The sequence below is a fragment of the Eublepharis macularius genome, chromosome 5, assembly GCF_028583425.1.
Source record: "Eublepharis macularius isolate TG4126 chromosome 5, MPM_Emac_v1.0, whole genome shotgun sequence".
In the NCBI taxonomy this organism is placed as follows: Eukaryota; Metazoa; Chordata; class Lepidosauria; order Squamata; family Eublepharidae; genus Eublepharis; species Eublepharis macularius.
Window position 1 is genome coordinate 76988512 of NC_072794.1, and position 19087 is coordinate 77007598.

The window sequence follows — 19087 nt, forward strand, 5'->3', positions numbered from 1 at the left end:
CACATATGTCTCAAGTAAATTCCAGCTTTGGAAAACAGGATTACCTTGGAAGGACCAGTGCAGGGGGACCTGAAAGTAGGATCTGGAGATTTGGGAGGAGTTTCACCTGGAATCTATGGTATACCAAAGAGTTTTCCCTCTGAAGCTGCTATTTTTTCCCAGCGAAACTGATCTTTTTAGTCTGGATATAAATTGTCATTCTGGGAGAATACCAGGCAATACTTGGAGGTTAGCAACTCTACCTGCAAATCAGCTGGAACTGGGTCAGCTATCGCCTTCCTATTGAAATACATTATTTTCTGACCTGTTTCCATCACATTTCCCTCCAGAGGAAATGCTTCATTCTTGTTTGTGTCTGTGATATTCAGTGACAAATGAAAATATTGGGCAGAAAACCTAAATGAGCCTTATACTGCTTTAAGGTTGCCTCTGTGAAAATTAAAGTCATGCCCAGGCTCCAACCAGGAGGCTCTTACCAACCAGGCACTATGAACCACCCAATTGGGAGAATGCGGGGGGGGGGGGAATGGATGTTGGAAGTAAACTGGCAGATAGGGCTGGGTAAAAACAAAAAAATGGAGTTATGAAATCAGGACTTATTGCAAAATTCCTCACATGGAGGAGGGAATAGAAGGGCTTTTCTTTGGAGAGAGAAAAATCACAAGCACATTCTATTAAGTGTCAAGCTCTTAGTGAGATGCTTTGGCTGAAATCCAGGATTGGAGACAACAGTTACTGTTACTGAATTATTAAATGAAACATGGTATCTTCTCAACTTGTGTTGCACAGGTCTGAGCCCAGTACTGGTGAGCTTAATAGCTTTTTTACCCTCTCTGAGAGAATCAGGACTTTTTCTTCAGAAATAAGCTGTGTCTCAACCTGTTTAACCCACTGATCACAATATATCAGGTTCAAGGAACCTTCAGGTGTGCTATTAAAAAGAATCTGCTCTGTTACTCATACTGCCACCTTTTCCATATATGCAGCACCTCAGAAAGGAGCACAGAAATTATCTCGATAATTTGGCCCTTACTCCACTGTCATCCTCAGAGAAAAAGCTTAACATCTTAACAGCTTCTTCTGATAGCAATGAAAAATTTGCCTTAGGAGTAGTGGAGCCACGGGTAGGGCAGAAGTAGAAAAAGTAATGCCCCATTCCAATCTGCCTAGTATGTGTTGATAATCATTAATCTCTCTCTTTACCTCATACTGCTTATTAACTTATTAGTTTTAAGCAGACTATTAAAACATAAAAACTAGACCACATTTAAACAGCTGCAAAAAGCAATCACAAGCACATAAAATTTCACAACTCAAAGAGTAATGTATCTACTATTAACCTTCTAATAAAAGAGGTAATACCTATATTTTGGAGCAAAGGAAAAATTAAAAAGATTTGAGCCTCAGAAAAATACCTGCATTCAAAAGTCACATGATACAGAGGATCTACTCCCTACACCTCAATTTCACACTCTGTCAGAGAATAATAATTAATTCCAAACCATGAATAACTGCAATTTGTCTGCATGAAAGAATGTATGCCTCTGAACATGTGCAGAATGCCTTTTACTACTGCCAAGCTCCTATCTTCACTGCCCTCCCCACATCTGGTATTAGGGCTGAAGAGGCATAATGCTCAGGCAGGATTAAAGGGGACATGCCCAGGCAGTCTTAAACTTTACCACCTCTCACAATAGAATCTTTGGATGAATCTGTATAAATGTAAATGAAGAATAATCCTTTTTCTGAATTCTGAGACTGCAAACACTGAAAGCACATGCACTCTACTCCTCTTCCCACAATTAACAGTCTGCCTTGGCAGTGCTCGCTACAGAAATTAGCACTGTGACAAGCCCTGTACAACATACTGGCTAGAGTTACCATATATCAGAGATCTATCTGCTCTGTGATCCAACTTTAAAAGTTGGAAATAGCCGGTTGAAAGCTTCGCTGTAGGTGTTCCTGGCTTCTAGTGCCAAGAAGCTGCAACTAGAAAGCTCAAGCCAGACGTTGGTTTTAAAAGATGAAAGAGTTCCATAGGCTGCCTCCAGCTTCTGCTCTATAGGTTGACAACATTCAGGCCGTCACCTGGGAATGTTTACTTAGAATATTGGCACATGCACAGGCCATCATATGACCCTGGCATGGCTGAATTTTTTTTAAATCCAAGATGAAGTAATGTTGGTAGAATGTAACATGGTTTCTGTCAGAGAAATGGCATAACATCGGCTTTTGCTTTACAAACTGCTTAGGGTAGTCTGGACGAGCTGTGTAAGTATATTTATTTTTATAATGATCTCTGCAACTGAGTCCATGAATCCAATATAAAGTATACCATCCGGTATATGTGTTTAGGACTAGTGTACCTTGGTGGCAAAAAGTGTGAGGATTCTATTCTACCTGAAAGTTCTGTGCCATACAGGCATCTGCATATATTTTCAGTCAATGGAAGGGGCCTACCTTATATATTTTTAGTATCTAAATTACTTCACAATATATCTGACAACCTCTAGCTCATCTCCTGTAGCAAAAACAAACAGCCGCAGCCTTCACATCCAAATATAGGAATAGGCAGCCACCTTAAAAGTTCCACAACAGAAAACAATGTTCATATTTCAGCTATACTTTCTACTTTAAAATAAGCCAGAGGCCATGCCTCAAAAACCATTTTTATATATATATATAAACACATATTGGCATGTGTGTGTGTGTGTGTGCACGCGCACACACACACACACTGGCACACACACAGACATATATATATGCTGCTTTTATTGCTTTAGATTTTTTCTGTTGACTTTATTTTTAAACTAGATTAATATTTAATTGCAAACTCTATTCCTCTACATCACCTTGAAAGACTTGTGGCTCTGAAGCAGTAAAAAAAAGGATTTAAGCCTAGATACAAGGATTGTTAGAAATGCCAATTTATATTGGAGCACCACAATACTGAACTTCATTTCCTAGCAAATTTTACAGAGCATGTGTATGCATGGATGTCTAGAAGTAAGTCCCATTATGTTCAAGGAGGTTTATTCCCAAGTACGTATGCTTTGGATTGCAACCCTAGTGCTGCAAAGTCACTTATGTTTAGCCATAGAGCTACTAGCAACATAACTGGGATGATAATTGACAATATTGGTCAGATTTCTGAAGTATGGACAACTTAACCTAACCTGCTCCTCCTTCATAGTCTAGAAACCCCATGATAAGCAGGTGAGCTAGTATTCTGGATATATATTTAATTTCCTTTTTTGCTCTTGTCATCACCCAAGAGGACTATCACATTTAATTCACTGACCAGGCCTTGTCAAACATGTTATAGATTCTGACTACGTTTCTTCCTTGGAATATTCTCCGCTCTCTTATTTCCTTTACTATATATAATATCATTAATATAACAGTGTTACACTTACCTGCAACTGTTGTTCACTGAAGTCTTCTGTGCAGGCCCACATTGCACTATGCAGGCACACATAACACTGTGCACAGGCCTCCCAATTGGTAGGTTTCATAGCTTAATATTCCTCTAGGGGCCTTCTGCCCCTTCCCAGTATGCAGGCATGGCTGGTTTCCTGCCAAAAACAGCCCACTCTCTGAGAGAAGCGATGCCCCTGACTCTCAGTTTCTCCATAGCATGAAGAATAGGTGCAGGACCCCTGCAGCACACTCATGCATGCACCCCCAACCACCCCATCCCCCAGTTTGGGCTCTGGGGGACTGGCAATCCTATTTTGGACCAATGCTTTTGGATGCTCTTTCCAGTTACGACCCTTTCTTCCATAAAAAGGCATAAATTGAATATTCCAGTAAGTTTAATTTTATTTCTGCCTGTTTTGATTGCCCAAGTGACAAACACCATTTCCCCCCCTGGAGCTGCCATAGGCCAGGTATGAAAACAAAAGGACTCTGAAACAGCATAAAATTAGGCAACACTGCCTGGGGATCCCTTTTGTTGACTGGCAGCATACAAGGCATTTGGCTAAGCAAAACAGGTATGTAGTCTGCAATTTCCTTTAAAATAAACCTATTTTCTTTTAACTACATCTGTGCTTGGATTTTACCCTGTGCCTCATTATGCCTAAACGTTTTGGTTCTGCTATCCAATACTAATAATTATATTTCTTTTAAAAGAGAACTGGGGGCCCAAGAAAAACCATATGAGGAAGAAAATAATTTGGATGAAGCTGCGTTATACTGAATCAGTCCACTAATCCATCAAACTCTGTACTGTCTACTCAGACTGGATGCGACTCTCCAGGGTCTCATGAGGAAGTCTCTCATATTACCTCCTACCTGATCCGTTTAAGTGGAGATGCTGGAGATTGAACCTGTGACCTTCTCCATACCAAGCAGATGCTCTACCACAGAGCCATGCCACCCCCCAGTAAATGTCCCCTGCGGAATTTGAAAAGTTGACTGGAACTTCAGCAGGCTAATTTTCCCTCTTCCTTTTCTCCTGTTAACTGACTCTCCACAACTGCTCTCAAGACTATCTGTTCCTGGAACATGTTAAGTCCTCATCAGATTGTTTCCCCCCTTTTGGTTAATTCACAAAGTCATATTTTTCTCCATATGTAGGGAGTAGGACTGCTAGTCCCCCGGTGAGGGAAGGGAATCCCCCACTCTCAGCCTGTGCCCCCCACTGCCACTCACTTGGCCAGCAGGGGGGGAAGGCCCGGGGAATGGGTCCAGGAGACAAACAAACCTCCCGAGGCCAGTGCGCAGTGGGTACACTCCCACCGAGCATGATGATGTCACTTCCAGAAATGACATCATTGCGCCTGCCAGGGAGCGCATGCACCCTTTGTGTGAGAGAGAAGATCTTCAACGTATGTTCTAGGTCCCCCTGCTGCCCACTGGGAGGGTAAGGGGACATGAAAACCCTAGTGGGAGTCACCCAACTATGTATAAACCCTTTTTGCTTGTTCTTAGATGGCCTGGTTTTGCTGCTTTCATAATCATATTGGTGGGAAGCTGCAGCACCCATAATAGTGAAAGAAATTGTGAGATTTTGAATCTTTAAAAAAAAAAACCACCAGAGGTGCAAAGCCGGAGGTTAGGACAAAACTCTGCTTGATCCAGAGTTTTCATTGCAGCAACAGCAGTAACAATAACAACAAAAACATAAGTGTTAATGCTTTTGAGTGCACAAAATTATTCAATAATTTATTATTTATATTTTCAAGGTGACCCTAGTGATACTTTGCTTTATCATAACCAATTTGTATGTCAACTAGCAGTACAGGCCAAACCCCACTACATACCAGGGATTCCTGTTTCCTCTTTTGAAGAAGGACATCCTGTGTTTTTATGATCCAGAGGAGTTAGCCGTGTTAGTCTGTAGTAGCAAAATCAAAAAGAGTCCAGTAGCACCTTTAAGACTAACCAATTTTATTGTAGCATAAGCTTTCGAGAATCAAGTTCTCTTCATCAGATGCCTGATCAAAACTGGGCAGATACAGAAGAGGAGGGGAGAAGAGAGAGAGAGAGGAGAGAGGATATATGTTCTTTCCTCTCTCTCTCTCTTCTCCCCTCCTCTTCTGTATCTGCCCAGTTTTGATCAGGCATCTGATGAAGAGAACTTGATTCTCGAAAGCTTATGCTACAATAAAATTGGTTAGTCTTAAAGGTGCTACTGGACTCTTTTTGATTTTGTGTTTTTATGCACATTTCCCTTTGCCGGCAAGTGGGACTGAAACTGGAGCTATCAGCATTTATTCTTATTTCAATGCAGGGGCACATGCAGAGAGCAGTTGGAGCTGCACAAGCAGAATGCTACACTTTCATTCACTAGGTATTTGATGGGGCAATTAGAGGGGGAGACTAAATCTAGGTTTTGCACACTCCTGAAAAACATTTTTGGGGGATTCTAGCTTTTAAAAAGGGACTCTGAGTGCACAGCACTCACTGCAAGATCACAGACAGGTAACCACACACACAGAGCCCATTTGCACATTAAGTCTCCAACTGAGCTAGGGATACACATACAGAAGCCTGCTTCCATAGATATTGTGATCCTAATCAGATGGTGGGGGGTGTTTAAAAACTAGACATTTATTTTGGCATTTCTAAGTTGTCTTTCAATCACAGACACCTATGAAGTATGAGCTTCTTGATATCAGAGTGATGACAACATCTAATTTGAAAATCAAAACATGTAGCCGAAGCAGAACAATAAGCTTTTATTTGCCTGAAGTTTTTGTCCCTTTACAGAAAGTTTTTAAAGCAAAGCTAGCCTGTGATTTTGACAGACTGCATATATTTTGTGCATAAGTTCTACAAACGAACCATTATGGAATCAATTAGATTGATGTAGGTTTCAAATTCATAAAGCCAAATCCTAAAACATGTGACATCAACAAGTATGTGCTAACTTTATGCTTAGAATCATGACAATGTGCTAGTGCAGTATTACTGAGTAAGAAAGAAAGGTTTTAGAGTGAATATTCTAAAAGTTAATTGCTAGAACTTTATCTTTACCAATGTATACTGTAACATAAAACAGTAACAACTTGCATCTACATTTGTTTATTGCCTGGGATTGCAAGAGCATGGGGGTTATCAAGCAACGGGCCCCTTCTATATATACCAGAACAGGGAAACAGCTCACCGAACTGGAGATACAACAATCAATTAACCGCAATATCTTAAAGTGAAACTCTCATTTATGATTTATAAAGTGTCAAGTGCGCACATAATAGTTATACAATCATCAATCTTTCTACAAAACTCATGTCACTAACTATGGTTCTCCTTCCAATCAAGGTGCTCTTTTCTTCCTCTGTGTGAAAATTAAATTAAATATCTTTCTGTTCTTATTTCAGGTTAGACATGGGCACGAACAGCAATACGAACGAAAAAAACCCACGAACAGCCCATTCGTCTGTTCGCGAACAAGCTGTTTGTGAGTCCCCATTCCAAACGAACAGGTGGTCGTCACAGTCTGGCACCTTTCAATCAATTCCCCTGGCAATGGCAGGGACTGAACTCTGTCTGAACTCCTTCTGGCTTTCCTTCAGGCTTTAACCCTTCAGCAGACAGTCCAGTTTTTGCCACTCAGAAGAGAAATAGACAGCAAAGAGGGGGACCCATGGATCATACCTTTCTCGGGGTGCAATCTCTCTGAAACTTGGAAGGTCTTCAGAGGACACTGAGGACTATGTCCCCTACAAATCTGGTGGGTACTGGACATTGGGAAAGTCAGTTTTGTAACCCCTCAAAGTAGCTTCCAAGAGGCAGTACAGTTTTTGCCACTGTGAAGAGAAAATGACAGCAAAGGGGGCAGCGCCGGCTATCCCGGTGCGAGAGGGACAGAGAGAATCTCTCCGTCCTGCTGGCACTGGGAAGGAGGAGCTCTGCAGCACCGGCTCTGCCCGCTGTCATAGGGAAGAGGAGATTCTCTCTGTCCCTCTGACAGCGGGCAGAGCTGGGGCCGCGGGGCCTCTTTTGCCCGCTGTCAGAGGGATGAGGAGAAGAGTCCCTCTGACAGCAGGCAGAAGCAGCCCCACGGCGGCACCAGCTCTGCCCGCTCTCAGAGGGAAGAAGCGAGCCTCTTCGTCCCTCTGACAGTGGGCAGAAGCAGCCCCGCTCTTGCACCCCGGCAGCAGCAGCCCGGTGGTGCTGGGGTGGGGCAGGGGGTAGGGGCTGGTGGTTGTGGGGTGTTTAAAGAATCCTGCACCTTGCGCATGGCAGGAAAGGGCCCTGTAAACTATCAGCTGGCAGGCAGCAAGGGGAAATCTCCCCTGCCACCTGCCAGCTGATAGTTTAAAGGGATCTTTAAAGGGCCATGAATACGAACACTGAACATGTTTGTTAAGGGGACATGTTCTGTTCTGTTCGTTGTTTGTGGATGGCAATGAACAGGGTGTTCGTAATTTTTTCCCCATTCGTGCCCATGTCTCCTTCAGGTTGGATCACCACAAGAAGAGGGGGAACAAGGCCCCTCCCAGCCGAACAAGAAGCTAGCAATTTGAACTCGTTTTGTAATATAAAACTTTATCAAGGGTGTGATAACAATCCAAACCCTCAGGGGATTTTCAACACATGCAACTGGCGTAAGCCTTCATAACAACCATTACACTGCCACATTGGAAGGGACTGTGTGCCATTGACAGTTCCTGTCACTTTAAACAACTTCATCCTGGCATTTCTAAAGAGGAAGAATCTTGATTGGAAGGAGAACCTTTATTGGACTCTAAAAACATATTAAATGTGTTTGTACTGTGGCCGGAACATGTAATTATGCATATTGATTGTATTTAAGATTGTATATTTATTGACTTATTTATTACATCTCCCATGTTTATTGAACATTCTTAGGAACACTGTAGGGTCAGTAGTGTTTTGTAGAAAGATTGATGATTGTATAACTATTATGTATGCACTTGAAATTTTATAAATCATAGATGAGAGTTTCACTTTAAGATATTGAGGTTAATTGATTGTTGTATCTCTGGTTGGGTGGGCTGTTGCCCCATTCTGGTTAAGGTTCAGTTGTCCTGGAGCTGTCCCTTGTCAGTTTTTTCCACTTCTATATAGGGCTGGTGGGCTGCTTTCAGCTCTTTGAGCTTGATATAGTGCAGGTCTAGTATGCTGAGAACTAGAAACCTTTTCAATATTCTTTCAGAAAGGCTGAAGGGAGGCTCACAGCAACAGAACAGTTATTTCTCTAAAGCTAACTTGTAGGTGGGGATTTTCTAGTCCAACAGCTCACATTGTAAGCCATTATTTTACACTACTGCACTGGAATTGGGTTGGTGATTTAGTTTGATTTTTATAAATGCTTTCAGATTTGTATACCCAAATAGCGAGAACACATAATAGATTCCTGCTTTTTAAAGGAGTGGGACATGCTGAAAGAGTGTATGCTGGGGGTGTACATAATGGAATTCCCAAGCTAAAAACATACACAGAAATCCCTGTTTTAAATCACGACCTTTATTTTCCAGTACAGTAGCACAAATCAAAGATGCCTGAGAATAATAAAACACCCTCTCCAAAAATACCTGGGTATTTTTTACAAGTTCCAGTACTTATCAGCCATGCAGCATGAGCATGTTTTATTTTTATTCCAGATTTCCTGGACAATGGAGTTTCTTCCTTTGCATTACAAAGGAAGAGACCATTACAAAGGAGGAGCACAAGAGCACTCCCAATTAATATACTGATTTCCTAGACAATGGTATTTCTCCTTTCCAATCAGACCCTTGCAAGGGAGGAGCACAGAACACTCCCAGCCAATCCCCAGCTTCAGAGAGCTGCAATTCTCCTGTCCTTTGTGGGATGGAGAGGGTTTTTTTGATTGTCATGGGCTAGGCCAGCCCAAGCAGAGTTGTCAAAGTCCAGTCCAATTAACACATGAGTCCCAGACCAGAGGTGAGTCCAAAATCCAAAAGCCAAGTCAGGGGGGTCCATAGGTTAGTTACTGGAAAGATAAGGTCTAGATGCAGGCAGAGACAGGGCATGGTCCAAAGCTACAGGAGCAAGGCAAGGTTCAAAGGAGTGCTCACAGAAACAGCAAGAATGTGCAACACATTGCTTTCATGCCTGGCAGTTCCTCTAGACTGGCTTTTATAGCCAGGTGTGGTTTGCAGCCAGCAGCTTGGGCTCTATTCTGATGCTACTCATTGTCGCTATCCACAAGCAGCTCGTGCCAGCCCAGGAGGTGAGCACTGTGCTGTCTCTCCTGCAGTTCAACTCTCTGCCTTCATCTGTGGTGCTCTGTGGATGTGGGTGAACCTGGGTGGTGGTGGAAGCCCCTGGCTGGGCTTCACCTGTGGTGTTGGAAGTCCCTTGCTGAGCTTCCTCTGTGGGGTTGGGGCTGGAGGGTGCCGGTGGCTCAGCTGCTGGCTGTGGACTCTGATTACCAAGCAGCTGTTCTTCCTGATCACTGGCTTCTGCTGAGTCAGGGCTGGCTATATAGAGCTCCTCTTCTCCTGAGAAATCAGGGCTAGTTACATGAGGCTCCTCTCCTCCTGAGGAGTCCTCACTTTCACTGACCCCAGACTGGCCATGACACTGAAAGTAGAAAGCCCGGACTTGTTAGGGCCCCATATTATTTCAACCTTTTGTCCAATTTGCTTGAAACTTGTGGGTTCTGCGGGGGTGGGGGGAGGGTTGCAAAGGAAGCCTCCATGTGAAAGAAAACAAATGGAAGAACACAACAAAAAAAGAATGGTAAATGCAGACTTTTCAGCTAAAATGTAAAAAAAATTACCCTTGTTAGTCACTGTAAAAGTAAGAATGAAACTAATGTAACAGGTTTTTTAAAAAAATGGTAGTGGCTGGCTGGAGCTCTCCTGCTGGCTGCTGCTTGACAGCCATTTTAGAAACCAATAGAGAGAACTTTGTGCAGCCGTGCAAAAAAGGTGCTAATTTGGGGGTCTGTAAAATCAGCCCACTTTGATCAATCTGCTTGAAAATTAGGGAGTCTTTTTTCAGTGCATATACCTAGTATATGTGTCCGGCCGGGCTGGACTCAACCCCACCACCGCCCAGGCCAACCCCCCTCCGGGAGCAGCCACACACCCCAGCCCCGACTCCCGCAGCAGGCCTACCTGGCCGGAGGGGCCTGACAGAACGCCTGCAGCCGCTGGGCCGCCCCGCCATGCTGCCGCGGAGCCGGGATGCCTCGACGCCGGGCGAGTCCCCGCCCGCCGATCAGCTGGCGAGCGCACTGCCGCGGCTGCCGCGGAAGGGCCAGGCGCAGGCCGAGGGAGCATCGCCAGCGGCCCCCGAGGACCCGCTGCCCCCCCGAGGGCCCCCTTGGAGGAGATGCCACTGCGGCCGGGCTTGACAGCGGGCCACTAGGTTGCCATGCCACTGGGCCGGAAGAGGCCGCACCCAGCAGCCGGAGGGCGAGCTCGGCCGGAGCCCGGGGAGGCGGGGAGGCAGGGAGCTGAGGGAGGACTCAGGAGCCAGGGAGAGCGACCAGATTGGCAGGCTGGGGAGACAGGCAGGCCAGCCATTGGCTCGCACCTATCAGGGAAGGAGGGGGAAGAAGGAGGGGGGAGGAACAGGGAGACAGGTGAAGGGAGTTGGCGCAGGTGGTGGGGATGGTGGGGAGGAAAGGATAAAAGGGGCCTTCCCAGGGACGCCGGGGAGGAGCAGGCTTAGGCGACTGGTGAAGGTTAGAGAGAGAGCGAGTAAAACCAGAGCCCAGCAGGGTAGGCAGCGGGCCTGGGTGACTTAACCCCCGCCCTACCCACATCTGAGGCTGAGGGAAGGCCGCTAGGAGGCGGTCCAACACGGCTGAAGGGGGCGCCGGCGCCGCGGGCCAGGGAGGGGCGTACAATATGTTACAAAGTCCACTGCGTCACTGTTTAATTTAAATTCATATAGCTGTTTTGTTCTATACCAATGACAATTCCTTCAAAACCTTCATCAAGAGCACAATAAGGTCTAAGATAGTGATATAATAAGTGAAAGCAGAGAGGAAATGATAAGAAGATAGAGCAGGCTGGTGTTCAAACCATTTCCCCAGGCCTAAAGTATTTTCCCCTTTTAAAGAAATCCTCTTATCTATTGGAATCTGTTTTACCATGTCTGTAGCAGCTGTTGCCACAGTATACTGTTCTATCTCTCCTTTGACTGCTGATCCATCATGGTAGCAGTCAAATAGCTCCGCAGTTAAGCAAGTAATACAGTTCTGAGGCCATTAAAAGAGCAGGCTGCCCCATGGGTCATGAAAATTATCTCAGATTTCAATGTGTGGCAAATAATGGACTACTGGGAGAAGACTTTAACACTTTCAAAATCACAAAATGTTTTGAAGCCCCCTTTTCCTGCCTGGCAAGATTCAGATGAATGCTTTTAGGGGCTGCCTTATATTGAAGGAGATCTATGGGTCAGTCAACCAAGTACAGATGCCCAGTAGTGGCTCTCCAGATATTCAGGAAAGTCTTCTCTAGCTTTGCTTTCAAAGATGTTCATCATTGAGTGCTACCCATGACTCTCAGTTGAATTTAAACCTAGAACTTTGTATATTAGGGCCAGGAAAACTATTTCAATTCTTACCAACTAATCTGGTACAGATGAGATGAAATAATCTGCAAGGCCTCATCAGGTGGAGGTATGCAGTTGTCATTGAAATAGCAACATATAAAGCTCCTATGGTCTATATTAAGCTAGTTCATTTAGACCAGTTCCCATGTCTCTTTTTTGATCCAGAGGTTATGTGACAACAAATCATACTTGTTATATTCCCTGTGAATGTAACCCCTTACAGTCCATTCAGGATGAGATCAAATTTCTATTAGGTGACATTATGGGTTATATCTCACCACAAGAAAAAGCATACTTATATAATGCCAGTCCCAAACGACAAGAAAAGTGTTGCTTTCAAACGCCTGCCACTTTTCAGCTGATGGGACAGGAGGGTCCCCCATCAGCTGAAAAAAGCCGCCAGCATTTGAAAACAGCAACACTTCTCTTGCACGGCAAGAAAAGTGTTACTGCTTTCAAACACCCACTTTTTTTTCAGATGAGGGGAGGGGGATGAGGGGGGTCCCTCCTCCCCCCTCAGTTGAAAATAGTGGTGGGCATTTGAAAGCAGCTTTTTAAAGCTGAGGGGATCTGCTTTCAAACACAGATGCAAAGAATTAAGCGAGCTTCTCTGCCAACCCCCCATCTTTCTTTAGGAGTCCTTTTATTTTTTGGTGATCCCTGTTGTAGATCCCCATCACTTGGCACTTGGATTTTCTTTAATAAAACAGCAGATAAAAGGCAACATATAATATGTCACAAGTTGCACTTTAAAATTTGCTTATCAAACCTCTTCTAGACAAGCAAGGAATGCAACCATTCCTCAGCCATGGGATTTAATATGGATTTTGGAAGGCCATAGTTACACAAGTTAAGCTAAGCGGAAATAAGACATTCTATTTTACTAAGCAAATCAAGTAACTTTTAAACTAGGTTCACACATGTTGCATTTTGAAGTGTTGCTTTAGAGGGCTTAGCTGAATACCATTTTGTGGTTACAAAGCCTTCCCCTAAACTGACACAATCACATTTACTCTTTGCAATAAAACTAGAGTTACCCAATCCTTTACACTAAATATTCAATAGTTTCCAGATTTTATATATATAAGTGGGATTGACAAGCATGAACTGATTAATCATAGGTTAAGAATGGAAATCATTCATATCAGAGCTGTCCCACATTAAAGGTAGTTGAGTGTTAATAGCTTGATTGTAAATCATCTACAACCCCAGGCAAACATTTAATTTGATTTTCCTGTTGATATATGATTTGTCAGTGTTGTATAGTTAAGAGAATCTGCTATTGCCATTACACACACTCAAAGAATTATCTGCATTGCAACATCATAATATCATTATGATTATTAAACAGTTAATTAAGAGATTTATAGTGCAATCCTAAACAGAGTTACTGCAGTCTACGATCATTGTTTTCAATGGGCTTAGACTGAAGTAACTCTGTTTAGGATTGCACTCTTAATGGCTAAAGCAAGAAAATTACATGATTAAGCTGCTGGCCCTAACACATATACTTGGAAATATATTTTATTGAAGAATCAATGGGACATATTAGAAAGTTGATGTGAATATGATGATTGAATCACAAACAAAAACCTTTCAACTATTAATAGAAACAGTTATTTATGAAGCATTGTGCAGTTCCTTTTAGATCTTTCTTCAGCTCAATTTCTTTAATAACTAGGTCAGCTTGATCCTACTGACCCACAATAGCTGCATCTTGGCACCTACTGTGATATCGCTAACACATGCTGTATTATCTGACTGATTCTTTGCAAGAAAAAGAACATTATTTTTTAAAGAGGCCAGTATGTTAGTAAAGGTTATGTAATATCACTCTGTAGGACTGGTTCTAATGTGCATAGGCGTGACCCTTTCCCTTCACTTGTGTGACTTTTACAGAAACAACTAAGATTTAAAGTACAATTTGTATCATCTGCAACAGCTACTGTAAAATTGGGTGACTGCCTAGAGCCAAAAGATGGTTGTTGTGCCCACTGAGATGAGTCTCTGACAAGACACCATCTCTAATTGCATTCCCTGTTGCCTTTCCAACAATAAGAAAACCAGACGTAGATCATGGAAATGAGAAGGTGGTAAGATCTTTAGTGGCAGGTAAGGGGGAGATTCTTACTCAGGGATACAAACACTGCAGACCTCCTGGGGAGGGTTCGGGTATATGAATCAATGAGAATGGGGTGGGGTATATACAACTGGGACCTTGTACTGAATAAACGGTTCATAAAACAGAAAGAACTGATATGTAACAAAACTTAAAAACAATATTGCATACCTATTCAATAATGATAAACATCATTTAATATAAGGTAAGTATAAGATATTATTTAAAAAATGAAAAGAATTACAAATTGGTAGAAACAACTTACGATGTTCCTGGACTTGCTGTCGGTGGAGGACCTATAAGACAAAATGTTTTAACATCAAGTAAGCTACTAAAACAATTTATTCATGCGGAATATGATTTTTTTTAGTATCAAGTTTCTTACAGGCTGAAAAACATTGTTACAACAGTAGCTAGCTAGTAAATTCTAATACATATAAAAATTTTTGTTCTTTTAGCATACTCAGCAGCTTAGAATCTGAAATACATATCCCCAATGAAAATTTGTATAAACTTTCAGCTCCCAGTACTGGCTCATTCAAAGTAATAAAAGAAAAAGACTCTATTGGAACCCAGTGATTTTTTTTACTGTAGACTTTATTTTGTTTTTAAATAAGCTTTATTATTTTATTTTTTTTGCCAAAGCAATGTTTTTCAATTTTTTTTATTAATTTTCCATTTTTAAATATAACAATAAAAACATATAACAAATAGCAAGTAACAATAAAGAATCTACATAATAAGCTTTATTAATTAAACTTCTGCGGTTTTATTTGGGGTTGAAGGCTTAAATCTAAAGCCAGTACCTTGGCCTAATTTAGCTACAGCTACCAAGTAATTGTTTTGTGGAACTCAGTGTGCATGTCTACCCACCTTGCAGTGCTGATTTATTTTCTAACACCTGGTAGGACCAACAACTTTGTTCCTCAGTCTCTAAGATTAGAGTTAGTCAAAAGGCACTGGTAGTGGTTCCTATTATCCTGGGAGGTAAGACTTGAGGACTTGAAGGAGCTATAATACCTTGCTCAACTTGTTTCAGTGCTTAAGATTATACATATGAACATTTTCTTTTTAATAAATGCTTTATAATTTCTAACTAGGGTGGACAGTACCCCTCACCATCCGGGAGGGAGGTGGGAAACCTGGCACCCACCTTTGTAGATGTCATCATGAGTGCTCCCGGGCTGCACAATGATGTCACTTCTAGGAAGTGACATCATCACATAGGGCCTCGTGCTGCCCCTGGGAGCACACCCGGCCTCCACAGAAGGCCAATTTTGGCCCATTTGAGACTTAACTGGGCCCATGTGTGGCTGAAATCAGCCTCTTGCAGAGCACAGGAGTGCTGCTAGAGCAGTGCGAGAGGCCCTGTTGTGCTCCTGCGCTTCGCAGAAGGCCAATTCCAGCCCCAAATGGGCCTGATTTAGCCCACTGTGGAGCATGGGAGTGCTGCTGGAAGGGCCCTGGAGAGCTCCTGCACTTCACAGAGGGCCAATTTAGGCTCCAAACAGGTTCAATTTGGCCCATTTGGAGGCAAAATCATCCCACTGCAGAGCGCGGAAGTGTGCTGCGCTGCCAGGGAGCGCACCCCAGGAGGCATGCTTTTTTCCTTTTACTACCCTTCAATATTGCTGTATCTATTATACTGTTTCAAGTGCACTGTAGTCCAGTTTTGTAATCCTGCTTTATTGTGCTCTTCTAATGCAGTATTTAATTCTGTAAAATCCACTTTTATTGGATTGTTTGTTGTATTTATACTACTCTTATTGCACAGTTTTTATTGTGTATTCCATCTTCAGTCTTTGTGAAACTGAGCAAGCAAACAAACAAATAAAAATCTGCTGCTCTCCGCCAAAGAGAAGCAACACTTCATTGGCTAGCTATTCTGCTTTGCAGCCTTGAGCAATTATCATGGAATTTCTAATCCAACACAAAGAAAGGATTGTAATAATGCAAAATGAAGAGAACAGTTTATGAAATGGTGACAGAACATAACCTGTTTCAGACCTGGGATATTGGTTCAAATTTAGTCAGTAGAGATTGTTGTCAGCTATAATTTTTTAATGGTTTAGAAGCTATCACAAGATTCTCCACTGCAATGAACAGTATTAATAGAGTAGGCTGTATCCAAAGTATTCATTTTGCTAATGATGAAGCCTTTTTAAATTTATTTACAGATTTGTCCCACTTTTCCAGAGACCTGTTCCATGGGGTTCATAATTTAAATTGTTTTTATATTTTTATTGTTGTACTGCTAGGGTGTGTGATGAAGGGAGCTCTGACTGTTGTAAGCTTACACCCTGAAAATCTTGTTGGTCTCTTAAGGTGCTACTGGACTCAAATCCTACTTTCTGCTACAGACGAAAAGGACCACCCACCTACAATGTAAAAACAGTACAACAATAAAAACATAAAAACAAATACAAATTATCAATGTTAAAACCATTAAAAAGAACCCAGTATGGACATCAAAACAGCATAAAAACAATATTCAGCAAAGTGAAACAGTATTCCTAAAACAGTCTTCAGGTTAGTGGCAAGCCAGAAAAACAGCACTAAAAAGATGAAGCCTTCAGTTAAAACCTGGTAAAAAGAAATGTTTGGCCCTGGTGCCTAACAGACAATAACGTAGGTGGCAGATGAGCCTCCAGGGATAAGGCTTTCCCAAGAAAACTTGCATTTTCCCCCTCCACTGGCATAAGACTGGAATGGAATGGAAGCTTGGAATCCAGCCCTTTATATCTATTAGACATTATCTGAACAGCAATAACCAGAAAATACTAAGAAACAGAGGGATTCTCTTATTTTGTAGAAGGATGTTCTATTTTGTAGAACATACATGGGAAAGTTTCTGTTGCTGTCTATGCTTTAGTCAATGGAGATTACATCAGTCTCCACAGGGTTCTTTTCAAATCTAGTGTTTTCCTTAAAGTAGTTTGCCAAGGAGGAAAATCTTACCAAATTTCACAAACAACACCCCAGTTGTAGAAACAGTCTTTCTGCCATTTGTCGCCACACACTGAAAATAGCCAGTGTCTGTGGTATCTAGATTTCTTATTCGTAACCGAGACCCATAGCTTGTTGCACGGAAAGATATCCTCCTAGGTTCTTGTACAACAGGAGCATCATTTTTCAGCCAACGCACAGTTGGAGGAGGATTGCCAGAGACTTTGCAATGCAGTTCTGCTGTCTGGCCTAGTGTAGTGGTGATGTTGTTCATAGGCTCATCAAGTGTCAAGAAATAATCTGTCAAAAACACAAAGAAGAGTGTTAGCTATGGCACCAATTTCTTGATCTCTGTTCCAAAATCCATCAGTCTCATATGTAGCAGCACTGGGAAAATTATGTGCAGTATACATATACTATGAAAATGCTTCCTTTTTCAGATCAAGAAATATATGTTAAAATCCTGTTATTTTCTACTAATCCAAGTTTTCCAAAGCACAGAGTTCCTATTTATGTGGGCTTCTTAATGTTCTGTCAGGCCATACTTACTTCAACTACAGATTCTGTTGAAACAAAATGAGATTCCTGCATGTTCCGGGTCTACACACACATACAACTTTGGATCAGGGCTGTTAACTACACATCGTTGTGTATGCATCTATTTGTTACTATAGAATACAAACATAATTTGAACAGCAGTATGAGGAAAATGCCCACACTCATCTTCTGATTTTTCCTTCTTTTTCATCAATTTTTATTACAGATGCGTATTCATAAAAGTGGCTATTAAAGCAGTCTGTGTCACATTTCAAATGTGATGATGGTTCCCCATCAAAGACAGTTCTTTCAAAATCTCACTTTTCGCTGATGACATGCTAATTTACTTAACTAACCCAACAATCTCAATGACACATCTCCACCCCCTGCTGACTGAATTTGGTGCTATATCTGGCCTGGTTGTTAATCAATGAAAATCACAAATTCTTCCTATCAATCTGACTAAAAGTACTGAAAACCTAATTTGTAAACAGTATAAATATCAATGGGCCTCAAATCATCTAACATACCTTGGCATTAATATTACTTCCAAATTAAACAACCTCATCAAATTGAACCACCAAAGAATAGCAAACCAAATTAAAGCAGAAATCACCAATTGGAATAAACTAAAACTTAGCTGGTTCGATAGATTCTATCTAATAAAATCATTTATATTACCTAAGTTTCTTTTCATTTTCAGAGCAATCCCAGTAACAATTCCCATAACGCTAATCACTCAATGGCAAACAATGATCAATAGTTTCTTATGGCAAAATAAGCATCCAAGAATTTCATATTCCACGTTGAGACGAAAATCTAGAGACGGAGGTTTTAATTATCCAGATCTCAATTTATATCAAGCAGCAATTAGACTTCTAAACTTACTCCAACTCATCTCTGTGGAAACTACAGCAGAATGGATCACCCTTTCCAATACTCAACTGGACAAATTCTCCTTCAATGATTTAATATGGAACAAACAAATAAATAGACCCAAAAGCATTCACAAAAATATGTTTTTATTAGCAATTTTGCAGATATGGGACAAATTTAAAGCTAAACTCATTCCAGAAAAATCCAGATTTTCCTCATTCGTTAATCAGACTTGGTTTCCCCCAGGTCAAGAACCAGATTTCATAAGCATATTTCAACAAGCTAAGATAACAAGATTAATCGACATAGCTACAAACTCAGGCCTGATGGGGAAATCAGAAATAGAAGACAAATTAAAGCAAAACCTGTTATGGTTTAGATACCTACAGATTAAAAATATGATGGAACAAATAGGCATAAAATCAATAATGAAAACTCCCCTGACGGAATTTGAAATGATATTACGATCTTATACAGTACAAAAAAAAGGAATGATATCCATACTTTACACTACATTATTGAACACACTGAACAAAAAGCAAATTCTCTGTCAATCCAGCTGGGCCAAAGATTTTAATGTAGATCAATCTCTTGAGACATGGA

The 19087-nt window shown here is 41.7% G+C and overlaps 1 protein-coding gene across 1 annotated transcript in view; it reads right to left on the reverse strand.

The window, feature by feature from the left end:
* ROR1 (receptor tyrosine kinase like orphan receptor 1) overlaps window positions 1-19087 on the reverse strand; it is a 272791-nt gene that overhangs the window by 47828 nt on the left and 205876 nt on the right. Inside the window, exons 3-4 of the mRNA XM_054981388.1 lie at window positions 17084-17371; window positions 14391-14421 (exon numbers count right to left, since the gene is read on the reverse strand). Of these exons, the coding sequence (XP_054837363.1) occupies window positions 14391-14421; window positions 17084-17371 (319 nt within the window). The remainder of the gene's footprint in view (window positions 1-14390; window positions 14422-17083; window positions 17372-19087) is intronic.